This window comes from Mytilus trossulus, chromosome 11 (assembly GCF_036588685.1).
Source record: "Mytilus trossulus isolate FHL-02 chromosome 11, PNRI_Mtr1.1.1.hap1, whole genome shotgun sequence".
NCBI lineage: Eukaryota > Metazoa > Mollusca > Bivalvia > Mytilida > Mytilidae > Mytilus > Mytilus trossulus.
This window is the reverse complement of record NC_086383.1, coordinates 67,479,994-67,498,277: the sequence shown is the minus strand read 5'-3', so window position 1 is coordinate 67,498,277 and position 18,284 is coordinate 67,479,994. Positions and strand designations below refer to the sequence as shown.

At 29.9% G+C, this 18,284-nt stretch overlaps 1 protein-coding gene across 1 annotated transcript in view; it reads left to right on the top strand.

Moving 5' to 3' along the window:
• Window positions 1-18,284, top strand: part of LOC134690259 (ankyrin repeat, SAM and basic leucine zipper domain-containing protein 1-like) — a 44,669-nt gene that overhangs the window by 5,273 nt on the left and 21,112 nt on the right. Inside the window, exons 3-4 of the mRNA XM_063550236.1 lie at window positions 10,580-10,681; window positions 11,968-12,075. Of these exons, the coding sequence (XP_063406306.1) occupies window positions 10,580-10,681; window positions 11,968-12,075 (210 nt within the window). The remainder of the gene's footprint in view (window positions 1-10,579; window positions 10,682-11,967; window positions 12,076-18,284) is intronic.

The following is an 18,284-nucleotide window of genomic DNA, read 5'->3' as shown; positions in this document are numbered from 1 at the left end:
TATTAGTTAAAAATAGTGTACAGTGAAACAGTGTAAAACTACATGTTACTTAAAAATAGTGTACAGTGAAACAGTGTAAAACTACAAGTGACTAGTTCAAAATAGTGTACAGTGAAACAGTGTAAAGCTACAAGTTACTAGTTAAAAACAGTGTACAGTGAAACAGTGTAAAGCTACAAGTTACTAGTTAAAAACAGTGTACAGTGAAACAGTGTAAAGCTACAAGTTACTAGTTAAAAACAGTGTACAGTGAAACAGTGTAAAGCTACAAGTTACTAGTTAAAAACAGTGTACAGTGAAACAGTGTAAAGCTACAAGTTACTAGTTAAAAATAGTGTACAGTGAAACAGTGTAAAACTACAAGTTATTGTTAAAAATAGTGTACAGTGAAACAGTGTAAAACTACAAGTTACTGGTTAAAATAGTGTACAGTGAAACAGTGTAAAACTACAAGTTACTAGTTGACAATAGTGTACAGTGAAACAGTGTAAAACTACAAGTTACTAGTTAAAAATAGTGTACAGTGAAACAGTGTAAAACTACAAGTTACTAGTTAAAAATAGTGTACAGTGAAACAGTGTAAAACTACAAGTTACTAGTTAAAAATAGTGTACAGTGAAACAGTGTAAAACTACAAGTTACTAGTTAAAAATAGTGTACAGTGAAACAGTGTAAAACTACAAGTTACTAGTTAAAAATAGTGTACAGTGAAACAGTGTAAAACTACAAGTTACTAGTTAAAAATAGTGTACAGTGAAACAGTGTAAAACTACATGTTACTTAAAAATAGTGTACAGTGAAACAGTGTAAAACTAAAAGTTACTAGTTAAAAATAGTGTACAGTGAAACAGTGTAAAACTACAAGTTACTAGTTAAAAATAGTGTACAGTGAAACAGTGTAAAACTACAAGTTACTAGTTAAAAATAGTGTACAGTGAAACAGTGTAAAACTACAAGTTACTAGTTAAAAATAGTGTACAGTGAAACAGTGTAAAACTACATGTTACTTAAAAATAGTGTACAGTGAAACAGTGTAAAACTAAAAGTTACTAGTTAAAAATAGTGTACAGTGAAACAGTGTAAAACTACAAGTTACTAGTTAAAAATAGTGTACAGTGAAACAGTGTAAAACTACAAGTTACTTGTTAAAAAAAGTGTACAGTGAAACAGTGAAAAACTACAAGTTACTAGTTAAAAATAGTGTACAGTGAAACAGTGTAAAACTACAAGTTACTGGTTAAAATAGTGTACAGTGAAACAGTGTAAAACTACAAGTTACTAGTTGACAATAGTGTACAGTGAAACAGTGTAAAACTACAAGTTACTAGTTAAAAATAGTGTACAGTGAAACAGTGTAAAACTACAAGTTACTAGTTAAAAATAGTGTACAGTGAAACAGTGTAAAACTACAAGTTACTAGTTAAAAATAGTGTACAGTGAAACAGTGTAAAACTACAAGTTACTAGTTAAAAATAGTGTACAGTGAAACAGTGTAAAACTACATGTTACTTAAAAATAGTGTACAGTGAAACAGTGTAAAACTAAAAGTTACTAGTTAAAAATAGTGTACAGTGAAACAGTGTAAAACTACAAGTTACTAGTTAAAAATAGTGTACAGTGAAACAGTGTAAAACTACAAGTTACTAGTTAAAAAAAGTGTACAGTGAAACAGTGTAAAACTACAAGTTACTAGTTAAAAATAGTGTACAGTGAAACAGTGTAAAACTACAAGTTACTAGTTAAAAATAGTGTACAGTGAAACAGTGTAAAACTACAAGTTACTGGTTAAAATAGTGTACAGTGAAACAGTGTAAAACTACAAGTTACTAGTTAAAAAAAGTGTACAGTAAAACAGTGTAAAACTACAAGTTACTAGTTGACAATAGTGTACAGTGAAACAGTGTAAAACTACAAGTTACTAGTTAAAAAAAGTGTACAGTGAAACAGTGTAAAACTAAAAGTTACTAGTTCAAAATAGTGTACAGTGAAACAGTGTAAAACTACAAGTTACTAGTTAAAAAAAGTGTACAGTGAAACAGTGTAAAACTACAAGTTACTAGTTAAAAATAGTGTACAGTGAAACAGTGTAAAACTACAAGTTACTAGTTAAAAATAGTGTACAGTGAAACAGTGTAAAACTACAAGTTACTAGTTAAAAATAGTGTACAGTGAAACAGTGTAAAACTACAAGTTACTAGTTAAAAATAGTGTACAGTGAAACAGTGTAAAACTACAAGTTACTAGTTAAAAATAGTGTACAGTGAAACAGTGTAAAACTACATGTTACTTAAAAATAGTGTACAGTGAAACAGTGTAAAACTAAAAGTTACTAGTTAAAAATAGTGTACAGTGAAACAGTGTAAAACTACAAGTTACTAGTTAAAAATAGTGTACAGTGAAACAGTGTAAAACTACAAGTTACTAGTTAAAAATAGTGTACAGTGAAACAGTGTAAAACTACATGTTACTTAAAAATAGTGTACAGTGAAACAGTGTAAAACTAAAAGTTACTAGTTAAAAATAGTGTACAGTGAAACAGTGTAAAACTACAAGTTACTAGTTAAAAATAGTGTACAGTGAAACAGTGTAAAACTACAAGTTACTTGTTAAAAAAAGTGTACAGTGAAACAGTGTAAAACTACAAGTTACTAGTTAAAAATAGTGTACAGTGAAACAGTGTAAAACTACAAGTTACTGGTTAAAAATAGTGTACAGTGAAACAGTGTAAAACTACAAGTTACTAGTTAAAAATAGTGTACAGTGAAACAGTGTAAAACTACATGTTACTTAAAAATAGTGTACAGTGAAACAGTGTAAAACTAAAAGTTACTAGTTAAAAATAGTGTACAGTGAAACAGTGTAAAACTACAAGTTACTAGTTAAAAATAGTGTACAGTGAAACAGTGTAAAACTACAAGTTACTAGTTAAAAAAAGTGTACAGTGAAACAGTGTAAAACTACAAGTTACTAGTTAAAAATAGTGTACAGTGAAACAGTGTAAAACTACAAGTTACTAGTTAAAAATAGTGTACAGTGAAACAGTGTAAAACTACAAGTTACTGGTTAAAATAGTGTACAGTGAAACAGTGTAAAACTACAAGTTACTAGTTAAAAAAAGTGTACAGTAAAACAGTGTAAAACTACAAGTTACTAGTTGACAATAGTGTACAGTGAAACAGTGTAAAACTACAAGTTACTAGTTAAAAAAAGTGTACAGTGAAACAGTGTAAAACTAAAAGTTACTAGTTCAAAATAGTGTACAGTGAAACAGTGTAAAACTACAAGTTACTAGTTAAAAAAAGTGTACAGTGAAACAGTGTAAAACTACAAGTTACTAGTTAAAAATAGTGTACAGTGAAACAGTGTAAAACTACAAGTTACTAGTTAAAAAAAGTGTACAGTGAAACAGTGTAAAACTACAAGTTACTAGTTAAAAATAGTGTACAGTGAAACAGTGTAAAACTACATGTTACTTAAAAATAGTGTACAGTGAAACAGTGTTATACTACAAGTTACTAGTTAAAAAAAGTGTACAGTGAAACAGTGTAAAACTACAAGTTACTAGTTAAAAATAGTGTACAGTGAAACAGTGTAAAACTACAAGTTACTAGTTAAAAAAAGTGTACAGTAAAACAGTGTAAAACTACAAGTTACTAGTTAAAAATAGTGTACAGTAAAACAGTGTAAAACTACAAGTTACTAGTTATAAATAGTGTACAGTGAAACAGTGTTATACTACAAGTTACTAGTTAAAAATAGTGTACAGTGAAACAGTGTAAAACTACAAGTTACTAGTTAAAAATAGTGTACAGTGAAACAGTGTAAAACTACAAGTTACTAGTTAAAAAAAGTGTACAGTGAAACAGTGTAAAACTAAAAGTTACTAGTTCAAAATAGTGTACAGTGAAACAGTGTAAAACTACAAGTTACTAGTTAAAAATAGTGTACAGTGAAACAGTGTAAAACTACAAGTTACTAGTTAAAAATAGTGTAAAGTGAAACAGTGTCAAGCTACAAGTTACTAGTTAAAAATAGTGTACAGTGAAACAGTGTAAAACTACAAGTTACTAGTTAAAAATAGTGTACAGTGAAACAGTGTAAAACTACAAGTTACTAGTTAAAAATAGTGTACAGTGAAACAGTGTAAAACTACAAGTTACTGGTTAAAAATAGTGTACAGTGAAACAGTGTAAAACTACAAGTTACTGGTTAAAATAGTGTACAGTGAAACAGTGTAAAACTACAAGTTACTAGTTAAAAAAAGTGTACAGTGAAACAGTGTAAAACTACAAGTTACTGGTTGAAATAGTGTACAGTGAAACAGTGTAAAACTACAAGTTACTAGTTAAAAATAGTGTACAGTAAAACAGTGTAAAACTACAAGTTACTAGTTGACAATAGTGTACAGTGAAACAGTGTAAAACTACAAGTTACTAGTTAAAAATAGTGTACAGTAAAACAGTGTAAAACTACAAGTTACTAGTTGACAATAGTGTACAGTGAAACAGTGTAAAACTACAAGTTACTAGTTAAAAATAGTGTACAGTGAAACAGTGTAAAACTACAAGTTACTAGTTAAAAATAGTGTACAGTGAAACAGTGTAAAACTACAAGTTACTAGTTAAAAATAGTGTACAGTGAAACAGTGTAAAACTACAAGTTACTAGTTAAATATAGTGTACAGTGAAACAGTGTAAAACTACAAGTTACTAGTTAAATATAGTGTACAGTAAAACAGTGTAAAACTACAAGTTACTAGTTAAAAATAGTGTACAGTGAAACAGTGTAAAACTACATGTTACTTAAAAATAGTGTACAGTGAAACAGTGTAAAACTACATGTTACTTAAAAATAGTGCACAGTAAAACAGTTTAAAACTACAAGTTACTAGTTAAAAATAGTGTACAGTGAAACAGTGTAAAGCTACAAGTTACTAGTTAAAAATAGTGTACAGTGAAACAGTGTAAAACTACAAGTTACTAGTTAAAAATAGTGTACAGTGAAACAGTGTAAAACTACAAGTTACTAGTTAAAAATAGTGTACAGTGAAACAGTGTAAAACTACAAGTTACTGGTTAAAAATAGTGTACAGTGAAACAGTGTAAAACTACAAGTTACTAGTTAAAAATAGTGTACAGTGAAACAGTGTAAAACTACAAGTTACTAGTTAAAAATAGTGTACAGTGAAACAGTGTAAAGCTACAAGTTACTAGTTAAAAATAGTGTACAGTGAAACAGTGTAAAACTACAAGTTACTAGTTAAAAATAGTGTACAGTGAAACAGTGTAAAACTACAAGTGACTTAAAAATAGTGTAGAGTGAAACAGTGTAAAACTACAAGTTACTAGTAAAATATAGTGTACAGTGAAACAGTGTAAAACTACAAGTTACTAGTTAAATATAGTGTACAGTAAAACAGTGTAAAACTACAAGTTACTAGTTAAAAATAGTGTACAGTAAAACAGTGTAAAACTACAAGTTACTAGTTATAAATAGTGTACAGTGAAACAGTGTTATACTACAAGTTAGTAGTTAAAAATAGTGTACAGTGAAACAGTGTAAAACTACAAGTTACTAGTTAAAAAAAGTGTACAGTGAAACAGTGTAAAACTACAAGTTACTAGTTAAAAATAGTGTACAGTGAAACAGTGTAAAACTACAAGTTACTAGTTAAAAAAAGTGTACAGTGAAACAGTGTAAAACTAAAAGTTACTAGTTCAAAATAGTGTACAGTGAAACAGTGTAAAACTACAAGTTACTAGTTAAAAATAGTGTACAGTGAAACAGTGTAAAACTACAAGTTACTAGTTAAAAATAGTGTAAAGTGAAACAGTGTCAAGCTACAAGTTACTAGTTAAAAATAGTGTACAGTGAAACAGTGTAAAACTACAAGTTACTAGTTAAAAATAGTGTACAGTGAAACAGTGTAAAACTACAAGTTACTAGTTAAAAATAGTGTACAGTGAAACAGTGTAAAACTACAAGTTACTGGTTAAAAATAGTGTACAGTAAAACAGTGTAAAACTACAAGTTAGGCTTAAATTGAAATATTGTTTGTTTGCCCTTTACCGACCGACCCTATCAATTCGTTCCGCCAGAAAATCTTTTATTTGTATTTACCAGCAAGATTTTATTTTATTTTATTTTTTCGTTCCTACCAAAAATCTTATATTTGTATTTCCCGCTCAAAACTTTTTAACCGGAATCCTCAGGTTTTATCTTTAACGTATAAGGTCCAGTCCGTTTGGTATCACCTGAGTGTTTGACATGAACACTTGCATTTGAAGTTTTAAAGCACTTGTTTGAAATCGATGTTGAATCATGATATGACGTACGTTACTCTGTACTTAATACTTAAAAGAGAAGGGTTCATTTACAAAAAAGTTCGTTTGATACAAAAGTATCAACGTGTGTACAAACTAATTTGTAAACGGACGTTGTATTCTTTGTAGGGATGGTCTTTTGTGATCCGCAGATCAGGATGATTATGTTAACGATGCCGCTTTATTATTGATAATTATATCTGAAATGAGCCAAAGGTAACAAAACACTGTAAAGTGGAGAATATCTGGCAGTAAAATCGCCAAGTTTTCCAAACAGATCATTAAAAACATGAAAAATGCGATGTAAAATACGTAACAATTGAGTTTTAAGTCTTGTAGCATTTTTATTGGAAAGAAAGGCAAACACGGAATTTTTAACTCTAGGGACTTTTTTTACTTGTAATGTATGTCTGCCTTACTTGTAATGTATGTCTGCCATACCTTACCAGTACAAAGCTATCTCTTACAGAAAACCTTTAGTAAAGCGTACAAGGTACGTAGTACAGAATATAAGTACAAGTTCAAACTCTTCAAAGTTCAAGGCATATAAACGTTGAAGATATGCGGCACAGCTCTATATTTTGATATTTGAAAACAAAATAGTAGTGCATATACATTATCTTCACATTCTACGTGATATTTTTTTCTTCAAAACTAATAGTCCCAGAAAACTTATTTGCTAAAACAAAACTGACAAGAATGACATTATGCAGATTTTGTATCTATAAAATAAAATATTATACCTACCTGCCTACCCATGACAAATAATATACCGAGCCAAATTAATTTTTTTGGGAAAAAAATAAAATATTTTACCTACCTACCTACCCTGTTTCAAAACATAGGGTCGGAAAAGGGCAAACAAACAATATTTTAATTTAGGCCTTACTAGTTAAAAATAGAGCACAGTGAAACAGTGTAAAACTACAAGTTACTAGTTAAATATAGTGTACAGTAAAACAGTGTAAAACTACAAGTGACTTAAAAATAGTGTAGAGTGAAACAGTGTAAAACTACAAGTTACTAGTAAAATATAGTGTACAGTGAAACAGTGTAAAACTACAAGTTACTAGTTAAATATAGTGTACAGTAAAACAGTGTAAAACTACAAGTTACTAGTTAAAAATAGTGTACAGTAAAACAGTGTAAAACTACAAGTTACTAGTTATAAATAGTGTACAGTGAAACAGTGTTATACTACAAGTTAGTAGTTAAAAATAGTGTACAGTGAAACAGTGTAAAACTACAAGTTACTAGTTAAAAAAAGTGTACAGTGAAACAGTGTAAAACTACAAGTTACTAGTTAAAAATAGTGTACAGTGAAACAGTGTAAAACTACAAGTTACTAGTTAAAAAAAGTGTACAGTGAAACAGTGTAAAACTAAAAGTTACTAGTTCAAAATAGTGTACAGTGAAACAGTGTAAAACTACAAGTTACTAGTTAAAAATAGTGTACAGTGAAACAGTGTAAAACTACAAGTTAGTGTAAAGTGAAACAGTGTCAAGCTACAAGTTACTAGTTAAAAATAGTGTACAGTGAAACAGTGTAAAACTACAAGTTACTAGTTAAAAATAGTGTACAGTGAAACAGTGTAAAACTACAAGTTACTAGTTAAAAATAGTGTACAGTGAAACAGTGTAAAACTACAAGTTACTGGTTAAAAATAGTGTACAGTAAAACAGTGTAAAACTACAAGTTACTAGTTAAAAATAGAGCACAGTGAAACAGTGTAAAACTACAAGTTACTAGTTAAATATAGTGTACAGTAAAACAGTGTAAAACTACAAGTGACTTAAAAATAGTGTACAGTGAAACAGTGTAAAACTACAAGTTACTAGTTAAAAATAGTGTACAGTGAAACAGTGTAAAACTACAAGTTACTAGTTAAATATAGTGTACAGTGAAACAGTGTAAAACTACAAGTTACTAGTTAAATATAGTGTACAGTAAAACAGTGTAAAACTACAAGTTACTAGTTAAAAATAGTGTACAGTAAAACAGTGTAAAACTACAAGTTACTAGTTATAAATAGTGTACAGTGAAACAGTGTAATACTACAAGTTACTAGTTAAAAATAGTGTACAGTGAAACAGTGTAAAACTACAAGTTACTAGTTCAAAATAGTGTACAGTGAAACAGTGTAAAACTACAAGTTACTAGTTCAAAATAGTGTACAGTGAAACAGTGTAAAACTACATGTTGCAAGTTAAAAATAGTGAACAGTGAAACAGTATAAAATTACAAGTTACTAGTTCAAAATAGTGTACCGTGAAACAGTGTAAAACTACAAGTTACTAGTTCAAAATAGTGTACAGTGAAACAGTGTAAAACTACAAGTTACTAGTTCAAAATAGTGTACAGTGAAACAGTGTAAAACTACATGTTGCTAGTTAAAAATAGTGAACAGTGAAACAGTATAAAATTACAAGTTACTTAAAAATACAGGAAATTGTACATATACAATATAAAACACACAAAATATTACTACAAGTTACTTCAAAATATAGCACAGTAAAACAGAATAAAACTAAAAATTACTTAAAAATAAACAACAGTAAAACAGTATAAAACTACAAGTTACTTCAAAATATTGAATATTGTACAAAAACACACGACAACAATTAACCTTAGAACATAACCATAACATAACAGATTGAACAAAAATAGTATAAAACACACAACTACAAGTTACTTCATAACTGAACAGATTGTACATAAGCAGTATAAAACACACAACTACAAGTTACTTCAGAACAGAACAGATTGTACATTAGCAGTATAAAACACAAAATTTAAAGTTTCTTCAGAACATTATAGACTGTACACTAGCAGTAAAAAACAGACAACTACAAGTTACTTCAGAACATAACAGATTGTACGGCTTCAGTACAGAACACACAACTACAAATTTCTTCAGAACATAACAGATTGTACACCAGCAGTATAGAACACACAACTACAAGTTTCTTCAGAACATAACAGATTGTACACGAGTAGTATAGAACACACAACTACAAGTTACTTCAGAACATAACAGATTGTACACCAGCAGTATAGAACACACAACCACAAGTTACTTCAAAAAATAACAGATTTTACACCAGCAGTATAGAACACACAACTACAAATTACTTCAGAACATAACAGATTGTACACTAATTGTATAGAACACACAACTGCAAGTTACTTCAGAACATAATAAATTGTACACCAGCAGGATAAAACACACAACTGAAAGTTACTTAAGAACAGAACAGATTGTACATAAATAGTATAAAACACACAACTGCAAGTTACTTCAGATCATAACAGATTTTAAAGCAGTAGTATAAAACACACAACTACAAGTTTCTTCAGAACATGACAGATTGTACACCAGCAGTATATAACAAACAACTACGAGTTGCTTCATAACTTAACAGATTGTACACCAGCAGTATAAAACACACAACTACAAGTTACTTTATAACATAACAGATTGTTCATAAGCAGTATAAAACACACAACTACAAGTTACGTCAGAACATAACAGACTGTACACAAGCAGTATAAAACACACAACTACATGTTACTTCAGAACATAATATACTGAATTTGATATTAAATCAAAATCTGTTTTATATTTAAAGGTATTTTTCTCTCTCATTAATTGTTTTTGTTTGTTTTGAATTATAGTTGATAAAGTTCTGACTTTGAATATTTAATTTACAAGAACATTTTTTACACCAAGGTGTAAAACAAATATCACCCATGTATGTTATTGCTTCACTTTGACCACATTCCTTAATATATACAAAATTATGTTGTTAATTAGACAGGTTTAATGGACAACAAATATTTGTCAGAATTATATAAAGTGGGGTCTCGTTTTGTTTGTTTACTCGCACTAAATCAGGAAATGTAACTATTTTTCATATTTCTTTGAAAAAGTTACTTTTTAAAAAATTGATCATTATTCTGAATCATGTTAATCAGACAGATTAAATCATTATATTAACAAATACTTGTTAGAATTATATAAAGTGAGATGTCATTTTACTCAGAGATTTGTAATGAATCCATTGATGTTAATATTTTATTCATTTCTTAAAAAAAACAAAAAAAAAATTAACATGACAGTTCTGATGGAAGTTTGACATCTCACAAAAAAAACAGTTTTGACCACTGATTCATGTGATATATATTTAGTTTATATTTATTACACAACATTGTCCAGTTGATCAGACAAGTTTTGATGTCAGTTGTATTATTCCAGGTTAATGGAGTGACAGCATTAATGAGGGCTGCCATGTGGGGACACCTGGAGGTCTGTAGACTCCTCATTGATACAGGATGTAAGATCGACATCACAACATTAGTATGTTATCTACTTAGTCTGATCACATTACTATTAATCTACACTAAATCATGTTGTTAATTAGACAGTTTTAATGAAAAAATATTTGTAAGAATCATATAAAGTGGGGTCTCATTTTACTCGTATTATTGTTCTGAATCAGAAAATATTACACCTTTTCATGTTTCTTAAAAAATACATTTTATTAAAATGAATGATTATACTGAATCTACACTAAATCCTGTTGTTAATTAGACAGTTTTAATAAACAAATATTTGTAATAATCATATAAAGTGGGGTCTCATTTTGTTTGTTTTGTTCTACTGAATCCATTGATATAATTATTTTACACATTTCTTCAAAAAATTTTTTTTTTTAAGATATCAGGTTTAATGGAAGTTTTGACATTTCACAACAAACCATGTTTATTTATTGTTTATATACAATATAAATACAAGTGTGACTGGTCATTTTATTCAGTTTTGACCACTGATTCATGTGATATATATTTTGTTTATATTTATTACACAACATTGTCCAGTTTATCAGACAAGTTTTGATGTCAGTTGTATTATTCCAGCATTGGGGAGAGACAGCATTAATGAAGGCTGCCAGGAGAGGACACCTGGAGATCTGTCGTCTCCTCATTGATACAGGATGTAAGATCGACATCACAGATGTATGTTATCTACTTAGTCTGATCACATTACTATTAATCTACACAAAATCATGTTGTTAATTAGACAGGTTTAATGAACAAATATTTGTAATAATTATATCAAGTTGGGTCTCATTTTACTCATATTATTGTTCTGAATCAGAAAATATGACTTTTTTTCATGTTTGTTTAAAAAAATTATTTTATTAAAGTGAATGATTAAACTAAATCTGGACTACATCTTGTTGTTAATTAGACAGTTTTAACGAAACAAATATGTGTAAGAATCATATAAGGTGGGGTCTCATTTTACTTGTTTTGTTCTACTGAATCCATTGATTTAATTATTTTACACATTTCTTGAAAAAAATTTCTTTTAAGATATCCGTTTTAATGGAAGTTTTGACATTTCAGAACAAAACATGTTTATTTATTGTTTATATACAATATAAATACAAGTGTGACTGGTCATTTTATTCAGTTTTGACCACTGATTCATGTGATATATATTTTGTTTATATTTATTACACAACATTGTTCAGTTTATCAGACAAGTTGTAATGTCAGTTGTATGACATGTTGTATATAATTGATATTGATAACAAAGTATTGTCCATTATAGTTACATGTTATTTGGTTATTTTATAGAACAGTGGATACACAGCTTTACATTGGGCTGCTAGGGAGGGATATCTACAGATCACAAGATGTCTGGTAGAACAAGGAGGTGCCAGTCCCTTGATTAAAACACAAGAGGTAATGTTTTATAGTATATGACGAGTGTTCAACTATTAAGAATTCTAATGCAATTTTGATGTAACAATTTTTTTCATTGGCTAATTGGCTAAAAGCACAGTTGACCAGGCGTAACTAAGGAGGAACCCGCCATCTTGAATTGATGCATCAACAAATGTTCCATTACTACTATATAATGGAAAATAAAACAACACCTACCTCGAATTCGCCGTTTTAATGTAATTTTATCCGAATTTGAAGCGTACAAGTAACGTTATAACCTCCAGTTTGAAAGTTTTCATTTGTATGACGTCACGTTTAGCCATGACGTCTTTGTGCCAAAATTATTCATTAAGTTTCGCGTATTTTTTTTTATTTGACAAATTTAGACATTTTTTCAAGGTTTTAGTTAAAAGTCATATGATCATTTAAATTGGACTTGAAATATGAAAAAGTTATATAGACTTGAATGCCAGAATGGTTAAACTTTACTATAAAACACATAGACTATCATACTTGCTGTAATTAAAGTCAGTGTAAACAAACTAATTGTCAAACAAAACTTATAATTTTATATTGTATTGGCACTTTGAAAATAATCAGAAAGAGATGATCCTATAAATACCAAATTTCTTTTAATTCCTGTATTCAAGTTGTCTAGTGGCAGAGATACATCTTTGTCATTGTTTATTTATTTCCTTATTTAAACAATGACACCGGGGATAACGGTCCGTGTAACACTTATCAAATCAAAGTTTTAAAAAGTTTTGAAATTTTAGATTTTTGGAATTTTGATCCAAGTTTTAAAATATCAAAATTTCAAATTGTGTTAAAGTTTTGAAATTTTGAAATTTTAACCAAATTATTAAAATATCAAAATTCTTAATATCTTTTATAAATTTGATAGTTTAGAAATTTGATCAAACTTCTAAAATACTAAATCTAACGCGCAATTTTAATTATTTCACTTTTTGAAAGTTTGATTTTTTAAATGTTTGCTTAAAATATCAAAATAGAAAAGGGGCAATAAGAGGGATACCTGTAAAAAGCGAAAGGAAATAAAAGCGGAACGATAAGAAACAATATGAATTAAAAACATACTGATACTTAAAAGTTTATGTATGAAATAAAACAGACAGTTGTAAGCGGTGAAAAAATAATGACAAAATTAATATTTCTTCAAAGAAGATACCAGACGTACGGCTCTGATATTGACCATTTTACCTGCTGGTTTTTCTAGCACCCATATTTTTGGAGAAACAGGAGTAACAGTAAAAACTGAACAACTCGCAGTAGTTCATATAGTATGGTTATGTTGAGCATGTATATATACATTTTCTACTAAACTCTTAAGCAATAAAAAAGCCCAATACACGATGTATTACTTCTTTTGATTTCATTTTTTTTTCTGTTTTGCTTTACGACTTCTTACTTTCTGCAATCATGTTGGCTAAAGAATATGTCATTTCATGTACAGAATGAACGATCATCTTAAACGTTTTTATCTATTCTTTGTAAGTTGTTTGCCCTAAATATTCAGCTTTAAGCGTTGCGTAAGAAGGTTGGTCAAGAAAAGCGCTTCATGATACTGAATGCACGGTGTCCTAATTAAGGTTGTGCTAGTCCACAACGTGGGAGGTTTTTAATATAATCTTATTTATGCTGAAATTAAGACGGTACTAAGATCCAATATCACAAAATTGGAGCCAAGATATTGTTACAAGGTATCTACAACAACTCATCATAGATTGATACCAGGTTATAAATTTTGCCGCTTTTTGCGCCAGACGCGCGTTTCGTCTACAAAAGACTTATCATTGACACTCGAACCAAATTAAGTTAAAAAGGCAAATAAAGTCAAATGAAATTGAAAAGGCCAAATAAAGTAAACTTTTAAATCCAACGTATAGCTCTGGTTTTGTAAAAGTTGAAACCTTTCATATCATATATAAATGTATACCATAAACATTATTTTCACGAGCATTTATATTTATGTAATAGTTACCACTGTACTACATTTAGCACCCAACTTTCATTCATGTTTATGTAATATTTGCCGCTGTACTACATTAAGCACCCATCTATCCAGTTGTAGGTGTTGGCATTTTGAAAGTTGAAAATTGTTTTCAAAAGTTTATATCAGCGATAAATAGTAATCTTCTGGGAAACCAATATTTAGATAGTCACTATTTTTTTACTTGATACTACCACTAGGGGCTTCGATAATGGTACATTAAAATTATTATGATCCTCAATTTGATGATATAATATTCTGTGCCAGCAGAGGACAAAAGAAAAATTCTCCATGCCTTTAATGTTAGATATGAACCAGATAAGTTGATTAATAGCGATGAAAAACTTTAAAAAAAGTTAGCGCTTCGACAAAACAACCTCACCCCACTTTTAAATTTAAATGGTTGCTCCCTTAAAGACAACGTTTGGACTGGTTATCACACACGTAGCTCCATTATAGGTTCTAAATCAACCACTGTTTTATAATAGTAAACAAAAGCAATAGATTTTTTTGTATTAAAGGATATTGTTGTCCCGTATTTGAATTTTGTTATTTGGGTATTTTTAAGTTATCGTACGACAATCGACTTTGAGCAAACTAAAAGTTCACATGTTCACCCAGTCATAATGGAGTGTGCAAAGAGAAGCCGCACTGTCAGCTGCATGATGATTTTTTTTCCATTTTTGGCCGTACACCAATGTTGCTCTCGAAAAACCAGTCCAATGTAAAACGCTGAATTTTAAGTAAAGAATTCACCTACGGAACGCTGAAACTGAAATTTGAAATTCAAGAAAAATAAGAACGAAACAATTAAAGAGGTTTTTGACCAAAGTGAAGTTAAAACATATCTACTAGTAGTTTAATTGAGGTATCGAGCTGGCGTATGACAGTAACTGCTAGACTTATATATAGAAGTCCTTTGTTAGTTTATTATCATTGTCATATTGATTAGTTTCTTTTGTTTCCTATTCTGACACATTAAAGTGCGTTTTACTGTTCGTATTACTGTGTGTTTTTCATTCTTTATTGGCTAGAGGTATAGGGGGAGGGTTGTGATCTCACGAAACATATTAAACCCCGCTGCATTTGTGCGCCTGTCCCAATCCAGGAGCCTCTGTCCTTCTAAGTCTTGTATGATTTTGATTTTAGTTCATTGTTATATTTCGGAGTTTAGTATTACGTCTATAATCACTGAACCAGTACACTTTTTGTCTAGGGGCCAGCTGAAACACGCATAGCACAACTTTCATTGCGACGCTATATTTTAAGTATTCCTTCCGTATCATTTCTGGGAACTGAAATAAATCTTAAAAGGCAATATATGTTCATCAGGCAATCGATAAACATGAAGAAAAACGTTTTAAGTTGTATATGCGACCGAAGCGCTTTTTCTGGATCTACCTTCATCAGGAACGTCAAAAAGGCGAATAATGCTATTTGGTTAACTGCATGCGAGTTGGTCATTTTTCACTGGTACTTCTAAATGTTGGGCACTGGGAACACAAGATAGCTTTGAATTATTTATCTCAAACACTAACCTTATACATGTATAAGAGATTTAAATCAACGTAGTTGATTCCGGATTAAATAGGTTTAATTATATTTTTTTTTGATAGATGCACAACCTTAAAATTTCAGGATACTGTTATCCCATGTGATGTCTAATATGTTTCATAAAAGAAAAAAACGACTTCATCTTTTCATTATTTATTTTGTTATTAAGAATGTTTTGATATATTTCATGCTATTTATTTATAACTAAGAATAGTTCTTATCAGAGCCGTGTTTACATCAGTGTTTACAGGTATCCCTCTTGTCGCCCCTTTATATTTTTGATATTTTAAGCAAACATTTAAAAAATCAAACTTTCAAAAAGTGAAATTATCAAAATTGCACGTTATGTTTAGTATTTTAAAAGTTTGATCAAGTTTCTTAACTATCAAATTTATAAACGATATTTAGAATTTTGATATTTTAATAATTTGGTTAAAATTTCAAAATTTCAAAACTTTAACACAATTTGAAATTTTGATATTTTAAAACTTGGATCAAAATTCCAAAAATCTAAAATTTCAAAACTTTTTAAAACTTTGATTTGATAAGTGTTACACGGACCGATAACACTAAAAACTATAAAATGCTGTAAAATAACAATATAAAGATATAGAAGGGTAGAAATAGTGTATACAAATATAGGAGGGTATAGATAGGGTATACAAATATAGGAGGGTGTTAATGTGGATGTTTTTGTTAAAAAGGTTGAAACGTTATTTACCATTAAAGGGTCTTAATCTTTTTTACAATAGCTATATATTACCCATTATTGACTACTGCTGTACAGTATGGGGTCTTACCACACACATTAATCTGGAGAGGATACATAAGCTCCAAAAACGTGCTGCAAGATTAGTTTTAACTGTTTCTTTTGATTTTCCATCAACAGTAATGTTTAAAAAACTTGCATGGATGACTATATTTACGAGGATACACTATTTTCAAGCTGTGTTAATGTATAAGTGTATGAATGGTCTAGCACCTGACTATCTATCTATTAAATTTACTACTTGGGCTGATCTTTATAATTATTGTCTGAGATCGACAACATCGGGACTTCTTCATGTACCAAGACCTAATTCTGATTTTTAGCTCACCTGGCCCGAAGGGCCAAGTGAGCTTTTCTCATCACTTGGCGTCCGTCGTCGTCGTTGTCCGTCGTCCGTCGTCTGTCGTCGTTAACTTTTACAAAAATCTTCTCCTCTGAAACTACTGGGCCAAATTTAACCAAACTTGGCAAAATCATCATTGGGGTATCTAGTTTAAAAAATGTGTCGGACGACCCGGCCAACCATCCAAGATGGCCGCCATGGCTAAAAATAGAACATAGGGTTAAAATGCAGTTTTTGGCTTATAACCCAAAAACCAAAGCATTTAGAGCAAATCTGATAAGGGGTAAAATTGTTATTCAGGTCAAGATCTATCTGCCCTGAAATTTTCAGATGAATCGGACAACCCGTTCTTAGGTTGCTGCCCCTGAATTGGTAATTTTAAGGAAATTTTGCTGTTTTTGGTTAATTATCTTGAATATTATTATAGATGGAGATAAACTGAAAACATCCATTATGTTCAGCAAAGAAAGATTTACAAATAAGTCAACTTGACCGAAATGGTCAGTTGACCCCTTTAGAAGTTATTTCCCCTTGTAGTAAATTTTTAACCATTTTTCATAGATCTTAGTAATCTTTTACAAAATTCTTCTCCTCTGAAACTGCTGGGCCAAATTTAACCAAACTTGCCCACAATCATCATTGGGTATCTAGTTTGAAAAATGTGTCCGATGACCCGGCCAACCATCCAAGATGGCCGCCATGGCTAAAAATAGAACATAAGGGTAAAGTGAAGTTTTGGCTTATAACTCAAAAACCAAAGCATTTAGAGCAAATCTGACAAGAGGTAAAATTGTTATTCAGGTCAAGATCTATTTGCTCTAAATTTTTCAGATGCATCAGACAACCTGTTGTTAGGTTGCTGCCCTTGAATTGGTAATTTTAAGGAAATTTTGCTGTTTTTGGTTAATATCTTGAATATTATTATAGATAGAGATAAAATTCAAACAGCAATATTGTTCAGCTGAGTAAGATTTACAAATAAGTCAATATGACCAAAATGGTCAATTGACCTCCTAAGGAGTTATTGCCCTTTATAGTCAAATTTTCACCATCCTTTTCCACTGAAACTAACCTGACCAAGTTTTTTTTATAGATACAGATAATTGTAAGCAGCAAGAATGTTTAGTAAAGTAAGATCTACAAACACATCACTATCACCAAAACACAATTTTGTCATGAATCCATCTTTGTCCGTTGTTTAATATTAACATAGACCAAGGTGAGCGACACAGGCTCTTTATCTAGTTTAAAAAGAACATTTAAATATTCTGGTCTTATTACCTGGAATAATTTACCAAATAATATTAAAGAAATAGATAATTTAGATACAATTTTAAGACCAACTGTTCAAACTATTTTCTAACTGAACAGAATAAAGATGCACGAAACTAATGCATATTTTTTCTTCTACTGAATTCATATATGTGCTTATTCAATATTTAAGCTGCTATATTTAACTGTATTATGTATTTTATTTTGTATGTATTTTTATCCGTTTTCTATTTATATTAATAGTTTTTGAAGGCCTCATGGAAGATTAACATGTAATT